We start from the raw sequence: 22,254 nt of genomic DNA on the forward strand, positions 1-22,254 counted from the left end.
ACAGTAGCCTACATTTCACTCTGGATTGGTGTATGAAACCTGTGGCGTCAACGGGGGGATCCCGGCTATTGGATAGATTGATAGAGATTAGATGTTCTGGAAGGGCCAGTGCCCTTGAAAAAAAACATCAAATTTAAAGGAATGTCCTCATTTCATAAATGGATCCGTAATGACGACATCGAAGAAAATACCCAGCCCTGTCATGTGAGAGAGTAGGCCTACACATTATTGCAAATAAAACAGTCAAGACTTCAAATCAAAGTTTTTTCTTAGTGACATCCTAAAAGAGTAGGCCAACATGTTTGCTATTATAATCATTGGTTCATCATCGATTTTTATTTAATGTCTGCAAAAAATCCCTGTTAAATCTCGTCGTCCAATAGTTCGAGCTATAGACGTCGGGCGTTGGAGGCTAGTAGAGCTGGAGGCATGGCCGTGTATGTGAAGGGGGCGTTCCCTCCAGACCTGCTGAGCTCCGAGGTCACCGCCGTCAGACACGTTCTTGCCCGCCACGGAGAGAGGAGCACCGCGCAAGCACGCCACTGCGGGATATTCCTCCTCGCGATGCCTTCCGTGGAAAGACTTTACTGAGAATACAAGCTGACTAAAAACGAAATAAAACCTTAGGCTTGTTGTATTCTATTCTCATATACTATATCTCCCGTGTTCCTCTGTGTATGAGGGTGATCTAGCGTCGCGCCTGGTCTCGCCGTCTCCGCTCGTGTCTCAACGTAGCCCCGGCCGGCTTTGTTCGATTTTTGACAGCAGTAGCCTCTACTCATTACCGCTACCGACATGGACCGTTCAGAGAGGGACAACCGATCAGATGAGGAAACCGAATACGAAGAGGAGGAGATGGATCCTAGGATCCAGGTAAGTGTAACGGTAACGATAGTATGCCTATTTGAGATTGTAATGGTTCTGTTATTCAATGCAGAGCCAAAGGGGTCCATTGGGTTCAAGAATACCGTGGTCGGGCACGTTGAGTCTGGTTGATTTTAAGGTTATCATGCCTATTTTAAATGGTTTGCAGCCATTACTCAATGGCCCATATATTTACCCAGGCAGTCTCGTCTCCTTAATAGTGGGGCACTTGTTCGCCAATATGAAGGCATCGAAATGCATTGCAATTGGTCTAAAAGCTAAATCTTCTGTCGGAGTTGGGGTTCTAGTCGTTCCTTAACATTTACTGCAAACCAAATTAGGTTAAATTTAGGATTATATATATTAACCCCAATTGCAATCATCTATCGAATTCTGATCTCTCTGTCACTCAGGGAGAGCTGGAGAAACTTAACCAGTCCACAGACGCCATCAACAGATGTGAAACTGAACTGGAGGTGAGCTTGATAGACACACACACACACACACACACACACACACACACACACACACACACACACACACACACACACACACACTTAACAGTGCAAGGTCAAGATGTAGTCTACTGAATACAATTATTTATTTTTGTCCTTTGCGATGTAGGCCTACTCACACTTCAGTGCCCTCAGTTGCACACAGCCACTACTGACTCCAATTCCTTATCATGCTCTTTTGAGATTGATTAACACACACACTCACACACACAAACACACACACACACACACACACACACACACACACACACACACACACACACACACACACTGCCTTTCCCTGATAAATCCCATTTGAAAAGACACCAAAGGATCATGGCATTGGAACACATTTTGTTCACATTTTGTCTTTTGAAGAAGTACGTGTGCATCAGTCAGAACATCTTGGTGTATATTGGCACTACGTCATTGATTTCCCTAGATTGATATCCTATTGATATCTTGACATCAGATGAGAAGGTACAGCGTAGGACATTATGGGCGTACTTGAAACAGTTCTGCGATACAAAAAGTGTATTTAATAATATGCACATTCTAACTGTTGTTATTTTATCTGTTATTAATTCTATTTTTTATTGTTTTAATGGGTCACTGTATCTGTATATACATATCCATGCTGTATATTTTGAAACAAGTGCAGTGGTTTATTATTGTATTATAATTTAGTTTCTGAATAGTTCACTCTCACTTAATCTTGCTCTACTTAACTGCTCAAACGGGTTATGAGTGTTGGTGGGACGTCAAAGTAATTTATAAGACTGAAGAAGTGTGCCAAACAGTGTAACGGCATGTGCTGTCATGGGGATTTGGCTCATGAAAATGATTCATAGTGTGGCCTTTGGAAGCTGTGTAGTGGAAATAACTGAGTGTAGCTCACGATCAGCATACATTATGGCAATTTACAGAGGATAAAGTCCTGCAAAATCCTGCACACGAGGCTAGCAGCTTTTCTGGATGAGGTAGATTGGAAGATTTACACGCTGGTCTGTGTGTGTATGTGTGTGATTCACGCCAATGTTACTGTCATTATATATGTGTTACAGTGTATGATTGCTTGTTTCCTTGACACAGGGAGAGACATAGCAATTTGTCGAGAACATGGCTGAGAACTTGCGTTTACGCTATAGCTGTCTGGATTTTAAATGAAACACGCAGTGTACATTGTGTGTAAGACGCTGATGTTGTGGTATCCAAATGTTTATTTGTACCAATGCAGTGTTCTTTGATTCAGTGTAAATACAGACGTCATGTGATACCCTCTTATCAAGCCTGCGACTTACTTGTCTTGCTGACCTTTTTATGCATGGGCCAGCAGTTTTGAAATCTTTACTCAATCATGACATAATATTTTAATAGAATTCCACAGAATAGCAGAACAAAAAAAACAACATCTCAAAAAGCAGTTTTCTCTCAACTCTTCCAGCTTCCAAAAAAATACTATAGGCTTGGGTAAAACATGATGCATGACGTATTCCAATAACATTTCTAGTATTGTTCCCTCTGAGGCTGCTGAAGGCGTTCTGATGTAGTCGGATGAATGTTGTGTAATTGAATTAAGTAAGATGACCTCCCAGCTGGCCAGGGCCCTTATCTCTGTTCTGCTACATTAAGAAAAGATGCGACGGTTCTTTACCCTTTAAGGGTACATGACGCATGATTGTGAATTCTGCTTGTTTATGTTCTCATGTTTGGTACAGACTACAATCTTTTACAGTAGTTAGTTTGACCTAAGAACAATGTAACCTTTATGAAGGTGATTCCAATCAGAACAACACAGACTAAGTTGTTACCGCCTTTTGAGGTAATCGTTTTGCCAAAACGTAGATTTCCCTCGAACTGATTTGTTTGAGGTTTGTGTCCACATCACTGATGTTTAAGCTCTGCCGAAATCTTCTTAGAAAAATATCAGCGGTTACTCCTGCAAAAATTTCTTCTCTTCGGCTAAACAACTTTAGAATAGGTTTAACCAATGAAGAATACGTTGGTCTATTCCATGTCCTCAAAGGCATTTGTGTGACGTTGATGCATCTATTTTTATGTTTGGATAATTTGTGTTGTCGTTTGGCTATGATCATGGGTTTGGTGGCCTCAACAAAGTCGTGGCTTTCCTGGCGGGACTTGAACTGCTCGGTGGAACTTTTCCCTGACCCGGTCTCTTGCTCCCCGGCAGAGCGCCAGGCAGAGGTTCCGCTCTGTGCTGGTGGAGGCCACCCTGAAGCTGGACGAGCTGCTGAAGAAGATCGGGAAGGCAGTGGACGAATCCAAGCCGTACTGGGAGGCCCGCAGGGTGGCTAGACAGGTGAGGACGTGTGTGTGTGTGTGGGTGTGTGTGTGGGTGGGTGGGTGGGTGTCTCTGCTGGTTGTAGGGAGGTCAGGGGTAAAGAATAGAAACTTCTCTTTATAAAAAAAGTACCAACTCATCTACGTTTTACACCTTTAATTGGTGTTTTTACTTTCTTGTGGTCGACTCTTGAAAGGACTGTGTCAAGAAACCGATTATTAAGGTGAATTAAGTGTTTATTTAAGTGTACTGAATCTAAGGTTCGGGCTGGACCTTATCCTCTGAAGCAGCTTCCCTCAACATTGAGCACATTTTCTTTAATTTTCTAGTTTTTCTCATTTTGGTAAATACCGGTACTAACCCATAATGTGTCGCGCATTAACGCTCAACTATACCAAGAATGTTTCTATTTTGAGCCCACACAGCTGTGAAGCCTCAAACAGAAAGTGTTCAGGAGATCCCCAGGTGAGACAAAGCACTTCTATTTTCAGTTTGTTCCCACACCCTATTTTCTCTTTAATTGGTCTCAGTTTTAAGACATGGTGAGCGGGGGTTCGGGAGGGGGTGTAGAGACACTTGCACTTCCATGGAAGTAACTCAAGTTGATGATTAAGTTGCAAGATGGAATGAACGTGTGTTTCATAATCAAACTGTTTGACTTCTCTTTTTCCAACCGGAAAGGCCAGCCTGTGTCACTGATGGGACCAATTTTTTCACTTATAATGAGAGCTACTCAAGGGCACTGATCTCATTACAACTAAGACCACAAACAACAAACATGGACCACAAATATTTATTAATGAATCACTGTCAGGCCATCAATATACATATTTTAGCCACGCATCCACAAATGCAGCATCATTCTTTCTCTGAAAATAGCCATAGAGGTATATGGCACCAATGCAACGGTTTAGACCACTGAGCAGGATATATAGGGGGGGACATAAACAAAACCTTCAAAAACGTGTTTGTGTGGCTTCTAATATATATGTATTTTCAATAATATACATTTAGAAATAATTTATATTGGGGGAGGGGACTTCATGTTTTACAGAAGTTGGAAGGGACACTGAACGCCCATGGAGGTATAGCTGACAGTTACCCTATACTACAGTTGGATAGATTTAAGTAAATATTCAGAGAATATGTAGATACTGGAACCTGTAGAAATAGTTCACCTTTTATCAATATAACCATAGACCCAAGTACTGTAACCAGAGGGAAACAGCTGGCATGCTGTGTGTAGTTATTGGTTACTAAAGAAGCTACCTGCGGCATCACAAGCTGAACTAGCTATTGTTCATTGAACTTCCCCAGCGCATGACTATATGTCATGATTGAGGAACTGACATCAGTTGCTCTCAGTTGCTCTCACCTGCTGCTAGGTAGAAATCCCACCCAAAAATAGATGTTAATTTGAATTGCCCTATTCGTAGTATTTTAGCACCATTGTGCGCGCATCCGTTGTCTTAATGTGTCGCACAGTATTTGAGCATTAGTGTAGAATTAGCTTACATTTCCCCAAATCAGCAGCATAGAAAACCAGTGGAAGAATGTTAGCATACTCTGCTGACTTAACAGGTGTCACCACTATCGCTCAAGGTCTATTTATGTTGTTATTCAAATATAACAAGGACCATATCCTCCTGGGCTTAGAGCTAAGCGTGATCGCCCCACCCAACCGCGATAGCTTTTCTTTAACACAGTAGAGATCAACAGATATTTCCGGTCGCTCTCTAAGGCACTGGTGGATATTCCAATAAAATGTATTATTGAGACCAGCACACTAGATCTATTAGTAAACACATGGTTGGGTTTTTCCCTATCCTCCATGCGTCTCATGGCAGAAAAGATAGCAGCTGATGTGAGGACAACATGTTCTGCTTTCAGTAGTTTCGCCTTGCTTTCTCTAAATTCACACTCTCACATAATCTCTGTCCTCCCTCTCTCTGCAGCAGTACACTGCAGTAGTACTGAAGGTTTTATGGCAATCTCATTCCCGCTCTAAACTCTGACCAACCGTTCTGGGTGAGGCGTTTTCACCTCTGATTTTGGAGCCACAGATTTTTGACAAAGGATGTGTCTTTCTCACTGTTCAAATTATGAAATGTTGCTTGTTTCTCTCTGATCATACTTTGAAAGTGACATTTATAACTCTTTATATTATTATATATTATATATATTCGTACATTGACAATATCCTGTGGCGTTGAAGATATATTTCTTCCAAAGATATACTAATATTATTTATTAAATGCATATATATTCAAGATAAGAAGGATGAAGGATCAAACCAAGATTCAATACGTTACAATAAATTGTAATATGTATCAGTATGGCATCAAGCATTATTTAAAGCATGATATCATTATCAAACCTAATTAAAAACCAAACTTCTGTTATAATATCGTGTGATTGTCTTCTCGTTAACACACCCTCATCCTAATTAGTAAAATAATCCAAATGGTATGTCTTGATGTGACGGTGTCTAAATTTCATCACAAAACTTCTACTAAAACGGGATGAACGCTGCTATTGAATTACCCACAATCCCCTCTGTTTGGAGAACTTACTTTTGATTCTAATATAACAGCGTTTGGGAGCGACTCTGGTGAAGGAAGTATGGGATCAATTCCACACTTCCTTCCCTTTCGCCCATATCCTTTCCTTATTTGTGTACCTCTCCACCTGGCTCTTGCCATCATGATTTCATTTCATCATGATTTCAAGTCCACACACACACACACACACACGCACACACACATGCACACACACACTGAATCACTGTTTACTCAATGGATTGGAAGCACACACACTCTTGCTGTTCTATTTGCATTTGCTTTCAATTTGTGGTTTTAAATAAGTACATCTTTTTCAAAATCTGATATATCAAGACAGCCCAACAGTAATAACAGATGTTTTTATTAGATCCTCTCTCTCTCTGTATATGTATATACACAGTATAGATATGTATATGAGACTGTCTATCAGTCTTTCCAAGGTCTCCCTCCCATGATAAGCCACCTGTTTGCCGTACCAGATAAGAGTCTGACTAGCCAGGGAGTGGTGACTGGCTGGACCATGTCTTGGGGTAACCCTCGCCTGGAAATACACAAATAGCAGCCACACTATTGTGTAATGAGCACTTCACTCTTTAAGCATGTTTAGCTACGAGTGTATTTAGCTGACTCCATCCATCAGAATGACTCAACCACTTCTGTAGAATATGCTGGCCAACAAGGGTGGGTCGGTAGGCCAGCTCTATAGCAATAATATATTGTTATATTATAATGTAACTGGAGACTAACAATGTTTTTTGGGGAGTGTAGAAATGGTGAAGAGTTGTACTTTACAGTTAAAAAGGAGATCCAATTGATGATAGACAAGACTATTAACTATTTACTATTTACTCAGACACTTTTATCCAAAGTGACTTAAAGTGATCTGCTTAAGTAACGGAGCAGGTTGATGTGAGGGCATCTTGACCAAGGACGCCAAAAGGTAGCATGTTGAGTGTAGGTTCGAACCTAGATCCAGAGATAATTCTGCAGGGTTCACATTCAAATAAAACTGAATAGGCATTTTTAGGGTTCCTCCGCATTAAGAGATCATTCAAGCATTGACTCAGCAAAGGTTGGGGGGGAGTGTTAAAAGGTGTATTTCACTGCAGAGATACACAGGCAGTGAATGGTTGACTTTGCACATTTTAAAGTGCAGAGTTAGGGCAGAAGTGACGGGAACACACAGCTGAAGTTGCAATAAGTACGTAATTTACAGAAGTGTTTTTTATCAACTATTTTGATTCATTATGAAATGTGAATTGCGCCATTTCTGTTCCACATTGGCTTTTCAGAAAAGAAAACGGAAAAGTCGTATCTTATTATTTCTGAACATTTTGTAGGCTATAAAACAAAATTAATAATAAATAATTCTCCTTTGTTTGTCAGTGGCTCTGATGCTTTCAGGGTTTTATGCTTGTGTGAAGGCTGACTTTTATTTCATCTCATGGAGGTTATTTTAAAGACCCTTGGACTAGAAACATGGAAATGAAATGAAAACCTTGAGAATATGTTCATGTCTCCTGTTTAGTGTGTGTATGAAGAAAGGATTAGGAGGATTTAAGCAGAAGGCGAAGAAGACACAGACAGTGAAAAGAACAAAGTCCCTGTGCACAGCCTTTTGATTCTCAGGTGCTGGTGATGTGCAGCCAACATTAATATAAAGCAAAAAATAGTGTAAAAACACCACACACTGGTAAGCTGATTTATTTATGTAAACAACGCTTTCGCTGTTGCTTCGTCAGGTTCACTCTTCTAGGCACAGACAGTATTGACTAAAGGTCGAATTCAAGATAGCCAGAAGATGGAAACACGTCCACTGAAGCCGGCAGAAAGGTTGACTTGGAGACAGACAGACAGACAGACAGACAGACAAGCCAACAGTCGGGTAAACGGGCTGTTTCAGCCCAGAGCCCAATTCAGTTTATTTGTTCCTGATGCACACTTTAGACAGATTAGTGTGTGTGTGTGTGTGTGTGTGTGTGTGTGTGTGTGTGTGTGTGTGTGTGTGTGTCTGTGTGTTTGTGTGTGTGTGTGTGTGTGTGTGTGTGTGTGTGTGTGTATGTGCTTGTTTATGTTCTCCACTAAGTTTGGGACTTTGCAAAGGTGTGGGCGTAGGTTTTTGACTTATGTGCGTTCTTCAGGCCATCCGTGTGTGTGTGTGTGTGTGCTTCCCTGTTGTCCTGGTAGCAGAGGTTGACAATACTGTAGATTGCCCATCTGTGGCCTTTAGCTTGATGCTAATACATTATCTCTGCCTGTCTCACTCACTCACTCACAATGTTCCTTCATTTGCTAAATACTATAACCTCTGTTTACATATGATTTTATTATTTTCCTTTTTTCTGTGAGTTTGATTTGTTTGGTTCATTATTGGTCAGAATGTGTGTGTACGTCAACCTCAAATGTCTTTCAGAGCCTATTCGCTGTAATGTGACCTAATTCTAGCAGCAAATAGGTCATACATGTGGGAGAATTGTGTTTTGATTCTTCAGGATTTCATAAGATTGATCGGTTGAAACTAAATCAAGTGAGGACAAGTAAACGTCACTGAACACATTTCAGCCATTGAGGGACAACATTGATTTGATTTGGTTTTGAAATCGCTGAATTCTTTTTGAGACCTTGACGAGTGTTGTATGTCAACAACCGGACCAAATGTGGGAATGGAAAGAAGTGCCACCCTAATCGGTCCTCCATCTGACCAAATCTGCCACTCTGTGGGTGTGAAAGTAGCCTTGGTTTCGAAAGTAGTGAACCACAATGTGTGAATGTGTCACTCTTTGAAAGCCATGATGCTAAACACAGACATTGTGCGCTATTCATAAAGTCCAGCTTGGCTACACCTAGGCTTGTGATCAAATGAGCAAAACACCTAGCCCTGCTCAATGGAAAAATGCCATACCACTGATGGCAGGGGTGATTGGTGATTGGTTTATTGACAGGTTATCTATTACATATAAATAATTAGTTGTTGTGGTTTGGTGCTTTAAAGATCACATTACCTTCATTCCATTATTTTTCATTGTCAATAATTTTAGTGCATTCATCTTGTGTATGAACAAAATGATGCACATTATGAATGTGTACAAACCATCCACTATGTCTGATGGTTTGCCATCAACTACGGCCAGTGACAACACTCTAACATTTGCTTGCTTAGCCTGACAGGCAGCCAGGACAACCATGGGATGCACCATTTGCAATTGTACATCTAAATATAAGAAGGGATGACCTACATTTTCTCAAAGTCTCGACATTTCCTGTGTAATCTAAATAAAAGATTAGACTGCATGCTGTGCAGCACAGCCTGTAATATATTATTACCATTGCTTGCTAGTCATAAGCATCCACTGTCCTACTTCTGGAGCCAGGATGTCTCTCGGTTATATTGGCCATGAAGGGCCATAAAATGGAGGAAAACATTGCTGCTCTCTCCAGGTGCTCTATGCTCAGGCTCACCGACCGTACTAGGCTGGTCGTTGTTTATCAACCACCCAACTGTCTTAACAAAAGAACAACCGTTTTCAAACCTGACAAAACGTGCTAACAGGCTGTGGGTAGCCAACAATGGCAATGCTAACAGGACCCAGAATATCGGCTTAAAATTCCTGCCAAAGGGTCTTGAGGTCCCCAATTGGGCATTTTAACAGTGATTAATTATCATTTGTGATGAGTAGATTTAAAAAAGTTTGTTGTGCTGTGATTCTGCAATTTTCTTTTGCTTTTATGAGGTTAACCTAGAGTTCTTGTCTTTCTACCCCCTTTTCCTTTTCTCTTCTTCCAGTTTCTAACTGCTACAACTCTACTCCCTCTCTCCACCAAGCTTTTCAACTTCTTTTTTCACTTCTCTCATATATCCTCAACTAACTCCCTAGCACTTTTTCCCACTCTTCTGTTAAAAGAACAGAAGTGTTTGATGCAACATGGATCAGATGTGAATGTGTGAGATTTTCCCCTGAGGTCCATAGTGTGATGAGTTCTGGTGAGTAATTAAAGTATTATTATGTATGTATATGTATATATATATATATATATATATATATATATATATATATATATATATATATATATATATATATATATATATATATATAATTAATATTATTTTGCCTTGGACTGGGGGCCAGTCATAGGACACGTTGGTGCGATATGATAGTTGCTTCTGTTGTTACTGTTTTACCGAAGAATCCACTACCGTCTCTCTCGCTGTCTCTGCCTCTCTTTCTATCGTTCTCTGCCTCACTTTTATCTCTTTTTCTGCCCCTCCTTCTCATTATCTCTACGTGTCTTTCTCTGCCTCTGTCTCTACTCATTTTGTCTCTTTCTCTGCCTCTCTCTGTCTCTTTCTCTGCTTCTCTGTCTCTTTCTCAGTCTCTTCTGCAGTCTGACCCACTGTGTGTGTGCGTCTCTCTATCTCTATCTCTATCTCTATCTCTCTCTCTCTCTCTCTCTGTCTCTCTCTCTCTCTCTCTCTCAAACATCATGCTGCTGTTAGCCGTGATGCTAAAAAGGGAACAGAATCAGCATGAAGTGCTAATGACGGCTAGCGCCCCAGTCTGTCACTCTGAACATCAAGGGAGGAACATCGAGGCACTAAAAATGAACTTTTTAGGAACTGATGCAGAGAACTTTCTTCTCTCCATCATTCTCCCACTGTATCTTTTTCTAGCCCCCTGCTCTCTCTCTCTTTTCTATTAATCATCTCCATCGGTTCTCTGCTTCACTGTTGCTGTCATTGCTCTTACATCTTCCTCTTTATGCCACGCCTTTTGTTTTCCCGTAAACGTCACAATCAATCTGCATCCACCTCAACCGTGCGAAAAATCAAGGGAACCATAGCACTTCAGGGCCTATTCGTGCTAGAGATATAAACGAAAGCCCCCATCTGCGCAAGATAATAGAACGCAAGATGAAAGGCCCCAGAAGGCAACTGCAAAGCTTACAGTTCTGCAGACCAAGGTTTGCAGAACCCCCATCCAAACCCAGCTCCACTGGATAGAAGGACTCAGCTGGAAGGACCCCCATCCAAACCCAGCTCCACTGGATAGAAGGACTCAGCTGGAAGGACCCCCATCCAAACCCAGCTCCACTAGATAGAAGGACTCAGCTGGAAGGACCCCCATCCATCCCAGCTCCACTAGATAGAAGGACTCAGCTGGAAGGACCCCCATCCAAACCCAGCTCCACTAGATAGAAGGACTCAGCTGGAAGGACCCCCATCCAAACCCAGCTCCACTAGATAGAAGGACTGAGCTGAAGGCAAAGGAGATCAGTAACAATAGCGCCAATGTGAAATCTTACTGTCAGCCCTTTTCATGTTTATTATATACAATATATTAAGTAGGCCCATACCAAATATAGTAAATGTCTCAAATATACAATACAGGCCTCAAGGCCTTACAGTAAATGCAATAACTGCTTTCTTTAGTCTGAGATTCATCACCCTGCACGCAGAGTAAGAGTTCTCCACAGCTTGATTTGTTATTATTAGTTTGTTCCTATAACTATATATGGCTCATAAGAAAGGTTAATGAAGGCATAGATAGAAGCTTAGATAGCTTGACAAAAGTGCTTCTTTCTTTCTTTCTTTCTTTCTTTCTTTCTTTTCTTTGGTGCCGCTGGCGAACGAACGAGCACTGAGGAAAGTAGGGCAAGGAGTTGAAGGAGACGGATTTATAAGCCAAATCGAACTGCTGTTCCTATCCTATGGAATATTGCTCTCCAAAGAGACTTGCAGTGCATGTTTCTCTTTTTGTTATGCTGGTAGTTTGTGGGCATGTTGCTCGAGGTTGACTGGAGGCATTAGAGGTTTGGACCCAACAACCTACTTTAGTCCTAAGGTAACGGCCCAGCTGAAAGTGAAACACACATCATGGAAGGTAATTTCTATTTATTTTTTAAAGCAACCAGCCATACTCTTTGGCAATAATAAGATGGGGCAATACGACTCCACAGCCATTCATTTCAAAACATGACTGGGTTAAAGAGATCAAACAGAGCCATGCCAGGCTATTTGTGATGCCTGGTTTGATTCTGCCAAGTTGAGCGCAACAACAGCAAGACTTGATCAACAACACCGTGGCCTTGTTACTTTGATCCATCCCCGTCTTCTCTGTCAGACTACGGCATGTCATCAAGTGATTTACACATCAGAGCAAAAACAGCAAAACACAGTTTACGAGGATAAAAACAAAATCAAAGGTTGTTAGAAATATTGAATTATTATGTATTATATAATCTGTGAGGGGGATAGTGACAGTGATCACCTAAATATAGAAATGAAGAAAGATCGGTTCAAAATCTCCCAGCCTTGTTTTAACTTAAATTCGATTTTAAGGACCATGTTTGTTTACTGTGGATCATCTCATCTTGTATTTTACGAGCCCCATAAATGCAGACCTTGTTTTTCTCGGTGGGTGCGACATATTTTCTTCTCAAATTACTCGTAGATGTTTGTATGGCAAACGTTGACCCGAAAGCAATTGTCATCCCATACAGTACGATAACTGGACTACATGAAGTCATATTTGCAAATGCAAAAACCTGAAGCAAGAACTGGAATGATGTGGTTGTGTTGCTTGATTTTAATTAAAAAAGGTTAACGTTTGAGCGTGCATATGAAATACTGGACACTTAACTGCATAATGGTGATGGATAACTAACGTTCAACCTATTCTGATTGCTGAGTCGCATTAGTTAGTTTGTCCTGTCTGTGGAGCAATCCACCACTGTGCTTCCTGCTTCCTCCCCCACCTTACACGACATTGACACGTTCCATAAATTGCACGTCTAAGTCACTTCAGTTTGTTTAACTGGGCCAAATACGGGAACAAATCCAACAAAGTGTGTTCATGTAGACCATGAGCAACACACAAAAAACGTTAAATGGAGCTCTCCCTACATAGTCATAGTCGCAAACATGTAGACATGTACACGCACACAAACGTGTTTGCTTTTCTTCTTTGGCAAGATCTGGCAACACTGGTGGACAGTAGTAGACACACATCTCCCGGACAAGGACTGAGACTGTGCATGGTTTGCTGCGTTAGCATGTTGTGTGGCTGTGCTGCTAATGCTATTAACCCGTAGCACGGGGTGATGTCATAAGGTCGCGAAGTGCGCTGGGCTTGCAGGACATTCCGGAGGGAGTTTTGGACTCGTGTCCCATCTGTAGAGGTGGCTTCTCATTATGCTGCATAATTCATAACCGCAACTTCAGTCCGGGTTTGCTTCTGTTTGTCATACTGCCTGTTTCTTTCGTCTGATGGATGCGGATCATAGTTTGTTTGGACTGAATCTTCTTCAATCATTTTGAATTCTCTGAGAGTAGAGGAACCTAGGGCAATGTTCCAGCTGGGCAATATATTAAACCTGTGAACAGAGGGACCAGCTTTGTTTTCCTTTTGTGTGATTAACAAAGATCACAAACAAATGAAGGTACACTGTGACGCTGGGCGTCAAACCTGGAATAAAGGAGACCAGTCTCACTAGATTCTGCTTATGCATGGCTGTCAAAAGTAGGCTGAATCATTTTATTTAGGGCGTTCTATTCATCTAGTAATTTACCAGACGCCGTTATCCAAAGCGACTTTCAGTGGATTCACATGCATGCTGGGAGGTTATTGAAGCCTTTAGGTATCACTGTAGACTGCGGAAATTGGGGCGTGGAACCCCAGTAGCTTTTGGCTGGCAACCAAACACCCAACAGACTTCACCTCACTATCCCCTGAGTCTGACCTCTATCAGATCCCCACACAGGCTGGATTACGTCCGACGGTAGTTTCTGCGCAGGCTGTAAATGATGCCGCTGTTTTCTTCCAAAACGCATTGTGCTTGTGCTCAATCTTGTGTTAGGTCTGTCTGTAAATACCGGCACTAATCCAATCTTTGGAGTTAGTGGTGTCTTATGCAAGTATGGCAACACAACACAGGGGCCTCCGGATATAGCACAGACAGTTCACTGGGTTTACAAGAAAATCGAACTGGAGCTTTTTGAACTTTTGCACAGATTTGGTAGGTCTGCTGCTTTTTAATAAACGAGTAGAACATAGTTGGATTGGAACCCATTTGCTTATAGAAGGATCAAATTGAACTAATGAGTTTTACTTGTTTATCGATTTAGGTTAATTTGGGATTCATTCTCTTTGATCTGTAAAACATTTGCCACATGTAATAATTTAAAATGATAAATTATACTTACAATAATGAATCTCCATCCCCCTCTCCCCTCCAGGCCCAGCTAGAGGCCCAGAAGGCGACCCAGGACTTCCAGAGGGCGGCGGAGGTGCTGCGGGCCGCCAAGGAGACCATCTCCCTGGCCGAGCAGCGGCTCCTGGAGGAAGACCACAGGCAGTTCGACTCGGCCTGGCAGGAGATGCTCAACCACGCCACCCAGCGGGTGAGGCTGGGGGCTGGGAGTGAGTGAGTGAGTGAGTGAGTCTGAAAGAGTGTAGGAATGTGTGAGTGAGTTAGTTTTGTATGGAGTGTTTGTGTGGGTTAACCATCTGGTTTATTTTCAGGAAAAGGGAATGATTGTGTGTCTAAGTACAATTAATATAAATATGAAATATAACTGAGCCAAACTAAAATGCATCCAACCCAAGTGAAAGAACATAATGGAGGGGTTGAAGCCTTTGTAGCTCTACGAACTATGTTCAGTAAAAGGTTTAGAGTGGTCAGGGATGCATCCTGAGAGGGATTGACGTTGCGGGCTGTGATTGGCTGTCCCAGGTGATGGAGGCGGAGCACACCAAGTCTCGGAGTGAGCTGGTGCACAAGGAGACGGCGGCCAAGTACACCGCCGCCATGAGTCACATGAAACAGCTGGAGAAGAAACTCAAACGCACCATCAACAAGTCCAAGTGAGCCCCCCCCTTTATTATTTTATTGGTCATATTTGGAACCAGTGTTTTATGCCAATACTTTTGTAGATTGTACTTATCCATATCTGACTGTTACCAGGTTACACAGGTTCAGTTGATATCGGTTTCAGTTATGAAATGTGGTTTACAAACCCGAGAATTCAATACAGAAGCAAAACTGTTTCTGAGGAAAAATGAAGATAAAGTCAGGCGTTTAATGAGAAGTCTTACGCAAAATATTTTCCTTGTCTAAAATATCTGATGATTGAGCTGTGGCAATGCTAAATCAGCGATTTAACCGCCTTGTTTTCTCTTACCTATGTTGCACATTTGATAAATAATGAAAACGTTGACAAGGCAATCAAAGTCACAAAATGATGTCCAACTTTAAATTCAATTGACATGTACATGTGGAGCATAGTATAAAGGGGAAACATTGAGCGAGTATTACCTTTTTTTGGGCTAGTCTATGCAGTCTACTCCTTGTATTATCTAAGCTGTAGGGAAACAGTGTGTAAGATGTATGTTACTATGTTCTGCATAGCTATCTATCTATCTCAGCCAAGCTCTCACTCTCTCTCGTTCGCTCGTGTCCTCGGCACACTGGTGGTTACCATGGTGATAATGTAGGCCTACTGTAGCCGCTTGCTCTTTTCTAGGTTACATGCTTTATTTTTGTTTTATGTAATCCCTTTCTTCCCTCTCGCCCTTTACACAGGCCGTACTTTGAGATGAAGGCTAAATATTACCTGCAGCTAGAGGTATGTATATGTACCACTGCGTGTCATTTACCCTTTACAGTCCTTGACAGTCCTACAGACATTTTAAATGGCTTGTATAGTTTAAGACGGTACTAAACAGTACTGCAATAAGTGGGAATTCAGCTTGACATTTGAATTCTGAGACGCAGTTTACACAGGCCCATTTCGTGTGTGTTTGTGGGTGTGTGTGTGTGTGTTTGTGTGTGTGTGTGTGTGTGCAAAAGCGCATAAAATATGTACTTCTCGTTAATCTCGGTTCCACTGTATTCGAAGTTCCCAGTTTTTGAGACGGAACCTCTTTCAACAGAACCTCTTCTGTCTCTTCCTCCTCCCCCCCTCCCCCTCCCCTGCAGCACCTGAAGCAGAAGGTGGATGACCTGCAGGCCAGGCTCTGCCAGGCCAAGGGCCAGTACAAGGGGGCCCTCAGAAGCCTGGAGGTTATCTCAGACCAGATCCACGAGCGCCGCCGCTCTAGTGCCATGGGGCCCCGGGGCCGTGGCGTCGGGGCAGAGGTGGACGGTGTTGCCTCAGAGACGGACGAAGGCTCTAGTAAGTCCAGACCGATGTCCTCTCAGAAGGTGGAGGGTGGGTGTGTGTGTGTGTGTGTGTGTCTGTGTCTGTCTGTCTGTCTGTCTCTTTAAAGAACAAGGCTTTGCACTCTCAGCATTGCGATTATACCTGCCATCCACTACAGCACTGGCATTTGTCTCTCACGTTATTGGTCTGCGCGTGTTTAGAGCTGTACAACAACAAGTCCAGCTGTAAACACCAAGTCTAAAAATATCAAAAAGAATCATAAAATTGATTTGCGACTTACTTTCGGCACACATGAGCTAGGACTGTGAGGTCTAACCATCTCATTTGTTCGGTTTAAAATCTGATTCTAGCACGGTGCGTTGCGGTAGCTTGTGTGGCAGAGGGTCATGCCCTTCAGCACTGTGTTTGTATATTGAACCAGTTATAAAAAGGGTTAGCACTCTAACTAATTTGCTGTAGTACTACTCCAAGGATTCATCAGCATTGCAGTCCAATACAAAGAAAGGTTAGGTGCTCGATGACGGTTTGTGGCTGCCCTCTGCAGTCTCTGTACTAAAAGGTGAGACCGTAATAATGCAGTGCTTTGTATTTAATCAGATCCAATACAATCCAGCTGTTTTTTAGTTTTGGATTAGATGTCATTCACTTCCTTCGTCCTTCGTGTGAAATACAAGCACACACACAACAAGTCCTTGTTTCATAGGGAACGGAGGGAAGAAAAAGCCTGATAATTAAATTTGGCAATGCCTGAATCTCAGATCTCGCAGTTCCTGGGTTTTAATTTAGTACCTGGAAAGTAGCTTTGTAGGAAGGAGCTTCAGATAGAAATCGTTTTATGTGAAAAGCAGCCTGAAGGTTAATGGGTTCTGGCTGCAAACAGCTAATTCTGTCTCACCACTGGGAACATTCTGTCTTTTCATGAAAGGTGTGATATTTTTGATAAAGGGATGGATAATTCCACTGCTAAATTTAAGCTTAAACTTTAGCTTAAGCTCATTTGATACACAATATCACCACTAACCACTGGCTAACACACACACACACACACACACACACACACACACACACGCACACGCACACGCACACGCACACACACACACACGCACGCGCACACGCACACGCACACGCACACGCACACGCACACGCACACACACACAGGGACAGGAACACACAGACAGTAGTGTGTCTTTGGTCATTACTGGATTCTTGGAAGAGTCCTTCCACTGAAACTCTTGACTCTATTTTGAAAGCCCAAGCATGACGGCTATGACACTCAACCAGATTAATGGGATGAATGATTGCATTAGGAGGAGCAAATGTTAAAGTTTGTTGTTCCATCTGTCTAATTCTAGTGGGGAATGGGCTGGTTTTGAACAGATTATGTGTTGAAAGTTTAAAGAGAAACACAATAGTTGTATTCAGCCATGATGGTTCTGTGTCTGGCGTGCGTCGGTGTCCATCGTCATACCAGGAATCTCACCTGAATCTGGAGTCTCTTTCCTGGAATAATCTCAACCCCTTCACTCATATCCTTCTTTCTCTTCCTCTATTCTCTCTTTACTCTCCCCTCTTCTCCCCCCCCCCTCTTCACTCTCCCCTCTTTTCCTCCCCTCTCCTCTCCCCTCCTCGCTCCTCTCCTCCTGCAGTCAGCTCGGTGTGTCTGGAGGAGGAGGTGTTCGGCGGCGGCAGCAGCCTCATGTCCGAGGAAGACTCGGACACCCACTCCCTCTGCAGCCTGGGCTCCTCTCCCACCACCCCCCTGGACATCCTCTCTCCTTACTCCTTCACAGGCTCCTCCTGCTCCTCCTCCTGCTCCTCCTCCTCCACCTGCTCCACGTCGTCGGCCAGCCCCTCTCCTTCACCGTCGCCCTCCTCCACCTCCTCCTCCTCGTCCCCGGCCCAGTCGTCGAGGCCCTGCAGCCTGGACCTCCCCGGCCCCGCCTCGGTGGCCGGCCTGGGCCTGGTGTCCCCCGTGCTGGGCCCTCGCAGCCAGTGCAGCGGGGCCTCGTCCCCGGAGTGTGACCTGGAGAGAGGTCAGTCTGTCTCTCTGTCTGTCTGTCTGTGTGTGTTAGAAAACGTATGTTTAAATTTGATCAAGAAATATGCTTTGTCTTGTGACACGCACATCACACACATACAACTGGCCCAGGGTTGAAATGAGTTTCCAATGTTTGTTTTTTTATTATTATTTGTGTTGAAGCATTACACCATTTGTTGGGTGAGGGTTAGGTCACACCAACGCCCTAATTAAACATAAGATTATCATATTACAGTGGATGTATTATGCTAACTATTGTATCTGGGTCAGCTGAAGGATGTGTATTCAAAACACAAGTAGGACAAATCCGATTCATGCGCTATTTGAAAAGCACGGCAATGCACTGACAACATGAGGTGAAAACCAGAAGATTACTAGAAATGTCTAAGTTAAGACAAGAGAGGGGTTTGGTTGCGGGTTGGGTGTGTGGCATATTGTCATTGCTATTTAGCGTTTCTTCGTGTTCTAGCCTAGATTTGTCTGGGCGGATCACTAGTATGTGTAGGGGTTTTCATTAGCGTGCCTTGCATTACAAGCATCTGCTATCCACACACAGTGGGTGTTTCACAGAGAATTTAGCTATGTCTGTATTTTAACATCGAGTCACATTGCAGATTTTGTATCCGCTTTGGCCTATTTGAGTTACTATATAATAAACTAGTTCTACTAGTAGTTCTCACCAAGAAATGGGAAGTTTCTACTAGTTCGGCCGGATAACCAGGTCACTTGACTTCCGTCAGCAAGTTGGTAGTGTAGAGTTGGCAAAGCAATTTTCTTTGTACTTTGTTAATAGCAGAAGTAGAGGTTAAGAGAATATGAACTTATTACATAGGTTTTTGCTCTTTGTGAAAACAGCAGTCTTTCGACAATGGTTCACTATAACATCAGAATAGAAGTAAAGTAATGTAGAGAACTGATTGTACTTAATATACAAACTTCCATGGCAACGGAGGAAATAAAATAGAACTGCTTCAATAACAATGAAAAACACACACGCACACACTCACACACACACTCAATAACACACATACATACACAGGAAATAAGCATGGTCTATTTAGCTGATAATCAAGCACACAGCGGTAAATGCAGATGGATGGGGTGTGAGAAGGTATTCCCGGTGAGCCACCTGACCTGGTGCTACCTCTCTGGCTCACACCTGCTCTAAGGGAAACAGCCAATAAGTCAACCTGACAGCTGAGGGCAGGTGTCCCACTGAGAGAGACAACATACTAACAACAGGCAGAAAACAGAACACAATAGGAGCCGGACGGATATTGTGTGTAGGAGTTGCACCTGTGAATATTCTATATATTTTTCCATTTAGCGTTTGCTTTTATTTACCAAAGCAAAATGGATAAATACTAAAGCAGGTTCTTCTTTTCCCCCTTATTATGATTCAGGTGACCGGGCGGAGGGTGCAGAAGGCAGCCAGGACGTCCCCTCCACTAACGGCAGCAGCAGCAGCAGCAGCAGCTCCACAGGCCCCAAAAAGACCCTCAGCCTGGAGGGGCGGTTTAGCTTCCTCAACCTACGCCGTCCGCGAGCCAACACCACCAAACCGGCGGCCGCGGTGCCCAGTCCAGCCGTGGTACTGGTGAATGGAGTCTAGGGAAGGGGCATGAGAGGGAGGGGGGAGGGAGAGGAGTTGATCGCACCACCTCTGACTCATATTCTATGTTTTGAAAAATGTACCAGTTTGGACTACTACGAGAGCGTCCATATTGGCTCAACAGTGAACTGCTAGGGAAGGCGTCCATATTGGCTCTGCAGTGAACCGCTATGGGGGGCGTCCATGTTGGCTCTGCAGTGAACTGCTAGGGAAGGCGTCCATGTTGGTTCTGCAGTGAACAGCTATGGGGGGCGTCCATGTTGGCTCTGCAGTGAACAGCTATGGGGGGCGTCCATGTTGGCTCTGCAGTGAACCGCTATGGGGAGCGTCCATGTTGGCTCTGCAGTGAACCGCTATGGGGAGCGTTGTAAACGGAGGACCCTTAACGTTGGACGACGCTGATGGATGTGACTCCTATGTTGTAGGAGTGAAAGACTTGACCGTGAGGAACAGGTGGTGTTCGCTGAAGGGGATGGGAGGAGAACAGACACATAAACATTTGTCCTAGTGTTATGTTTTTCGTACTTTTTGCATTAGCATTTTCTTTTACACTCTCAAAGAGGACCTGCTGTTCTTGTCTCAGACAAAAAATGATAAAGACACACAAGTAGCCTGGACATAACACTTAGTCTGAGAATTCTAACAATAAGTGTTGTCTATGCTTTATATCACAGCATTGGGATTATAAGTAAATATCAAAATCAAGTGGGTTGTGCATGTCTGTGTCATTTATCTTTTGAATCCATGAATGTGTTGTCATGGTAAAAGGATTACGTATAAATTACGCGTCTCCTTCTACTTGTGGTTGTACTGAAAGACTGCAAATTATGAAACGAAAATGGCCACTGCTGAACATTGAGTATACTCCTAAATCTTACCAAAGGGGCATTATCATGTATGTACTAGTATTCATTAAGAGATAATGAATACCAGGGGCGTAGGAATGAGTTTAACATTGGGGGGGACACATATCGGAAACCTGACAGATCCGGTATAATTTTTAGGTGGGACAAATGTGCCTGTCTCCGATATTGGAGGGGACACGTCCCCTCCGTCCCCCCCGGTTACTACGCCCTTGATGAATACTAATGCTTTTTATGATGGTGAACTTGAGAAACAATTTAGCAGCAAGAATTGTTGCAGTTGTGTGCTAGAAGTCTGTTTAGATGTGTGTCTCAACCGTACTGATTTGGACTTATTGTTGAAACGATAATTGCGTCTTTCCCTGCCAGTCTCAAAATCATCAAATATTCTTCAACCATACCACTAAGGCATCATTTGATTCTGAATGTTAGCATATAGCTAATGGTGACAATGGGTTTTCTTGAAGAGATGTGACCAACTCAAAAAAAGCCTGCTTCCCAAACTCCGGAAGAACCTCCTCCAGCCCTCTGAACAAATCATCGGTTTGACGTTGAACCGTTCCACCACCCTCTTTCCACGCTTCTCTTGGTGCCTGGATAAAAAAAGTGGTTAAAAATGTACGCAAGCTTCTGCATTCTGTGATATTTTCCAGTCTATGTTTCTGTAAAAAGAAAAGAGTGATTTACAGGACTATATTTGTGTAATTGTCAATGTTTTGTATGTTAAATTTAGGCTGCATATGTCTTCTACAGTGTGCATTTATTTTTCTAGTGGGTTGTGCTTCACGTGTTTTTTTTTAATTTCGGACAAGAGTCAAATAAACGATTGCTGAGCAGTTCCCTGTCCTGGTTTATTCAGTTTAATTTGGTGCTTTAGCCTGTAGGTTAGATTTATTATTTGAGTGTTATTTGTTAGAAAAGCTATCAGGCAGCTATAAGTGAGCAAAGTACACACATATTCAATTGAAAACAGTAACACTTAAGATTTAAGCACATATAAAACTAAAACCAAGTTCCTGTGCGAGGGCAGCTCCTCTGCATTACTCCTTCGGCATCTCCACATTCAGTCTTTTAAGGCCCGTTCAAAAGGTCTCTGCTATGCCTGGCTTACTTCAGTCTTTGAAAACAGGTCAGTGGTTGTATGTCCCAGGGTTACAGGGACACAGTACCTGGGCGAGGCCTTTCTGCTGAACGGGCAGGACAGTGCTGCTGTCCTGGAAGTCCAGCCTGGCACGGTTGATCAGAGGTGCTTCGAGATAAATGAATATCTAGGTTTGCGAGTTTCCATAAAAAAAAAATCACCATGCTTTAAGCAGACATATATAAAATTAAGTGATAGTGAGATATCGTTGAACTTTGGT

At 42.8% G+C, this 22,254-nt stretch overlaps 1 protein-coding gene across 1 annotated transcript; it reads left to right on the forward strand.

Annotated features, from left to right (window-relative positions):
* The first annotated feature begins 519 nt into the window (after window positions 1–519).
* On the forward strand, window positions 520–21,729 carry sh3bp5b (SH3-domain binding protein 5b (BTK-associated)). The gene is made up of 9 exons (XM_079739506.1): window positions 520–873; window positions 1,278–1,340; window positions 3,550–3,678; window positions 14,455–14,619; window positions 14,952–15,082; window positions 15,801–15,843; window positions 16,197–16,392; window positions 18,027–18,413; window positions 19,822–21,729. The coding sequence occupies exons 1-9, from the start codon at window positions 796–798 to the stop codon at window positions 20,028–20,030; spliced, it is 1,401 nt and encodes a 466-aa protein (XP_079595632.1). The 5' UTR covers window positions 520–795; the 3' UTR covers window positions 20,031–21,729.
* The last annotated feature ends 525 nt before the right edge of the window (window positions 21,730–22,254 follow it).

This window comes from Pollachius pollachius (assembly GCF_949987615.1).
Source record: "Pollachius pollachius genome assembly, chromosome: 1".
Taxonomy (NCBI): Eukaryota; Metazoa; Chordata; class Actinopteri; order Gadiformes; family Gadidae; genus Pollachius; species Pollachius pollachius.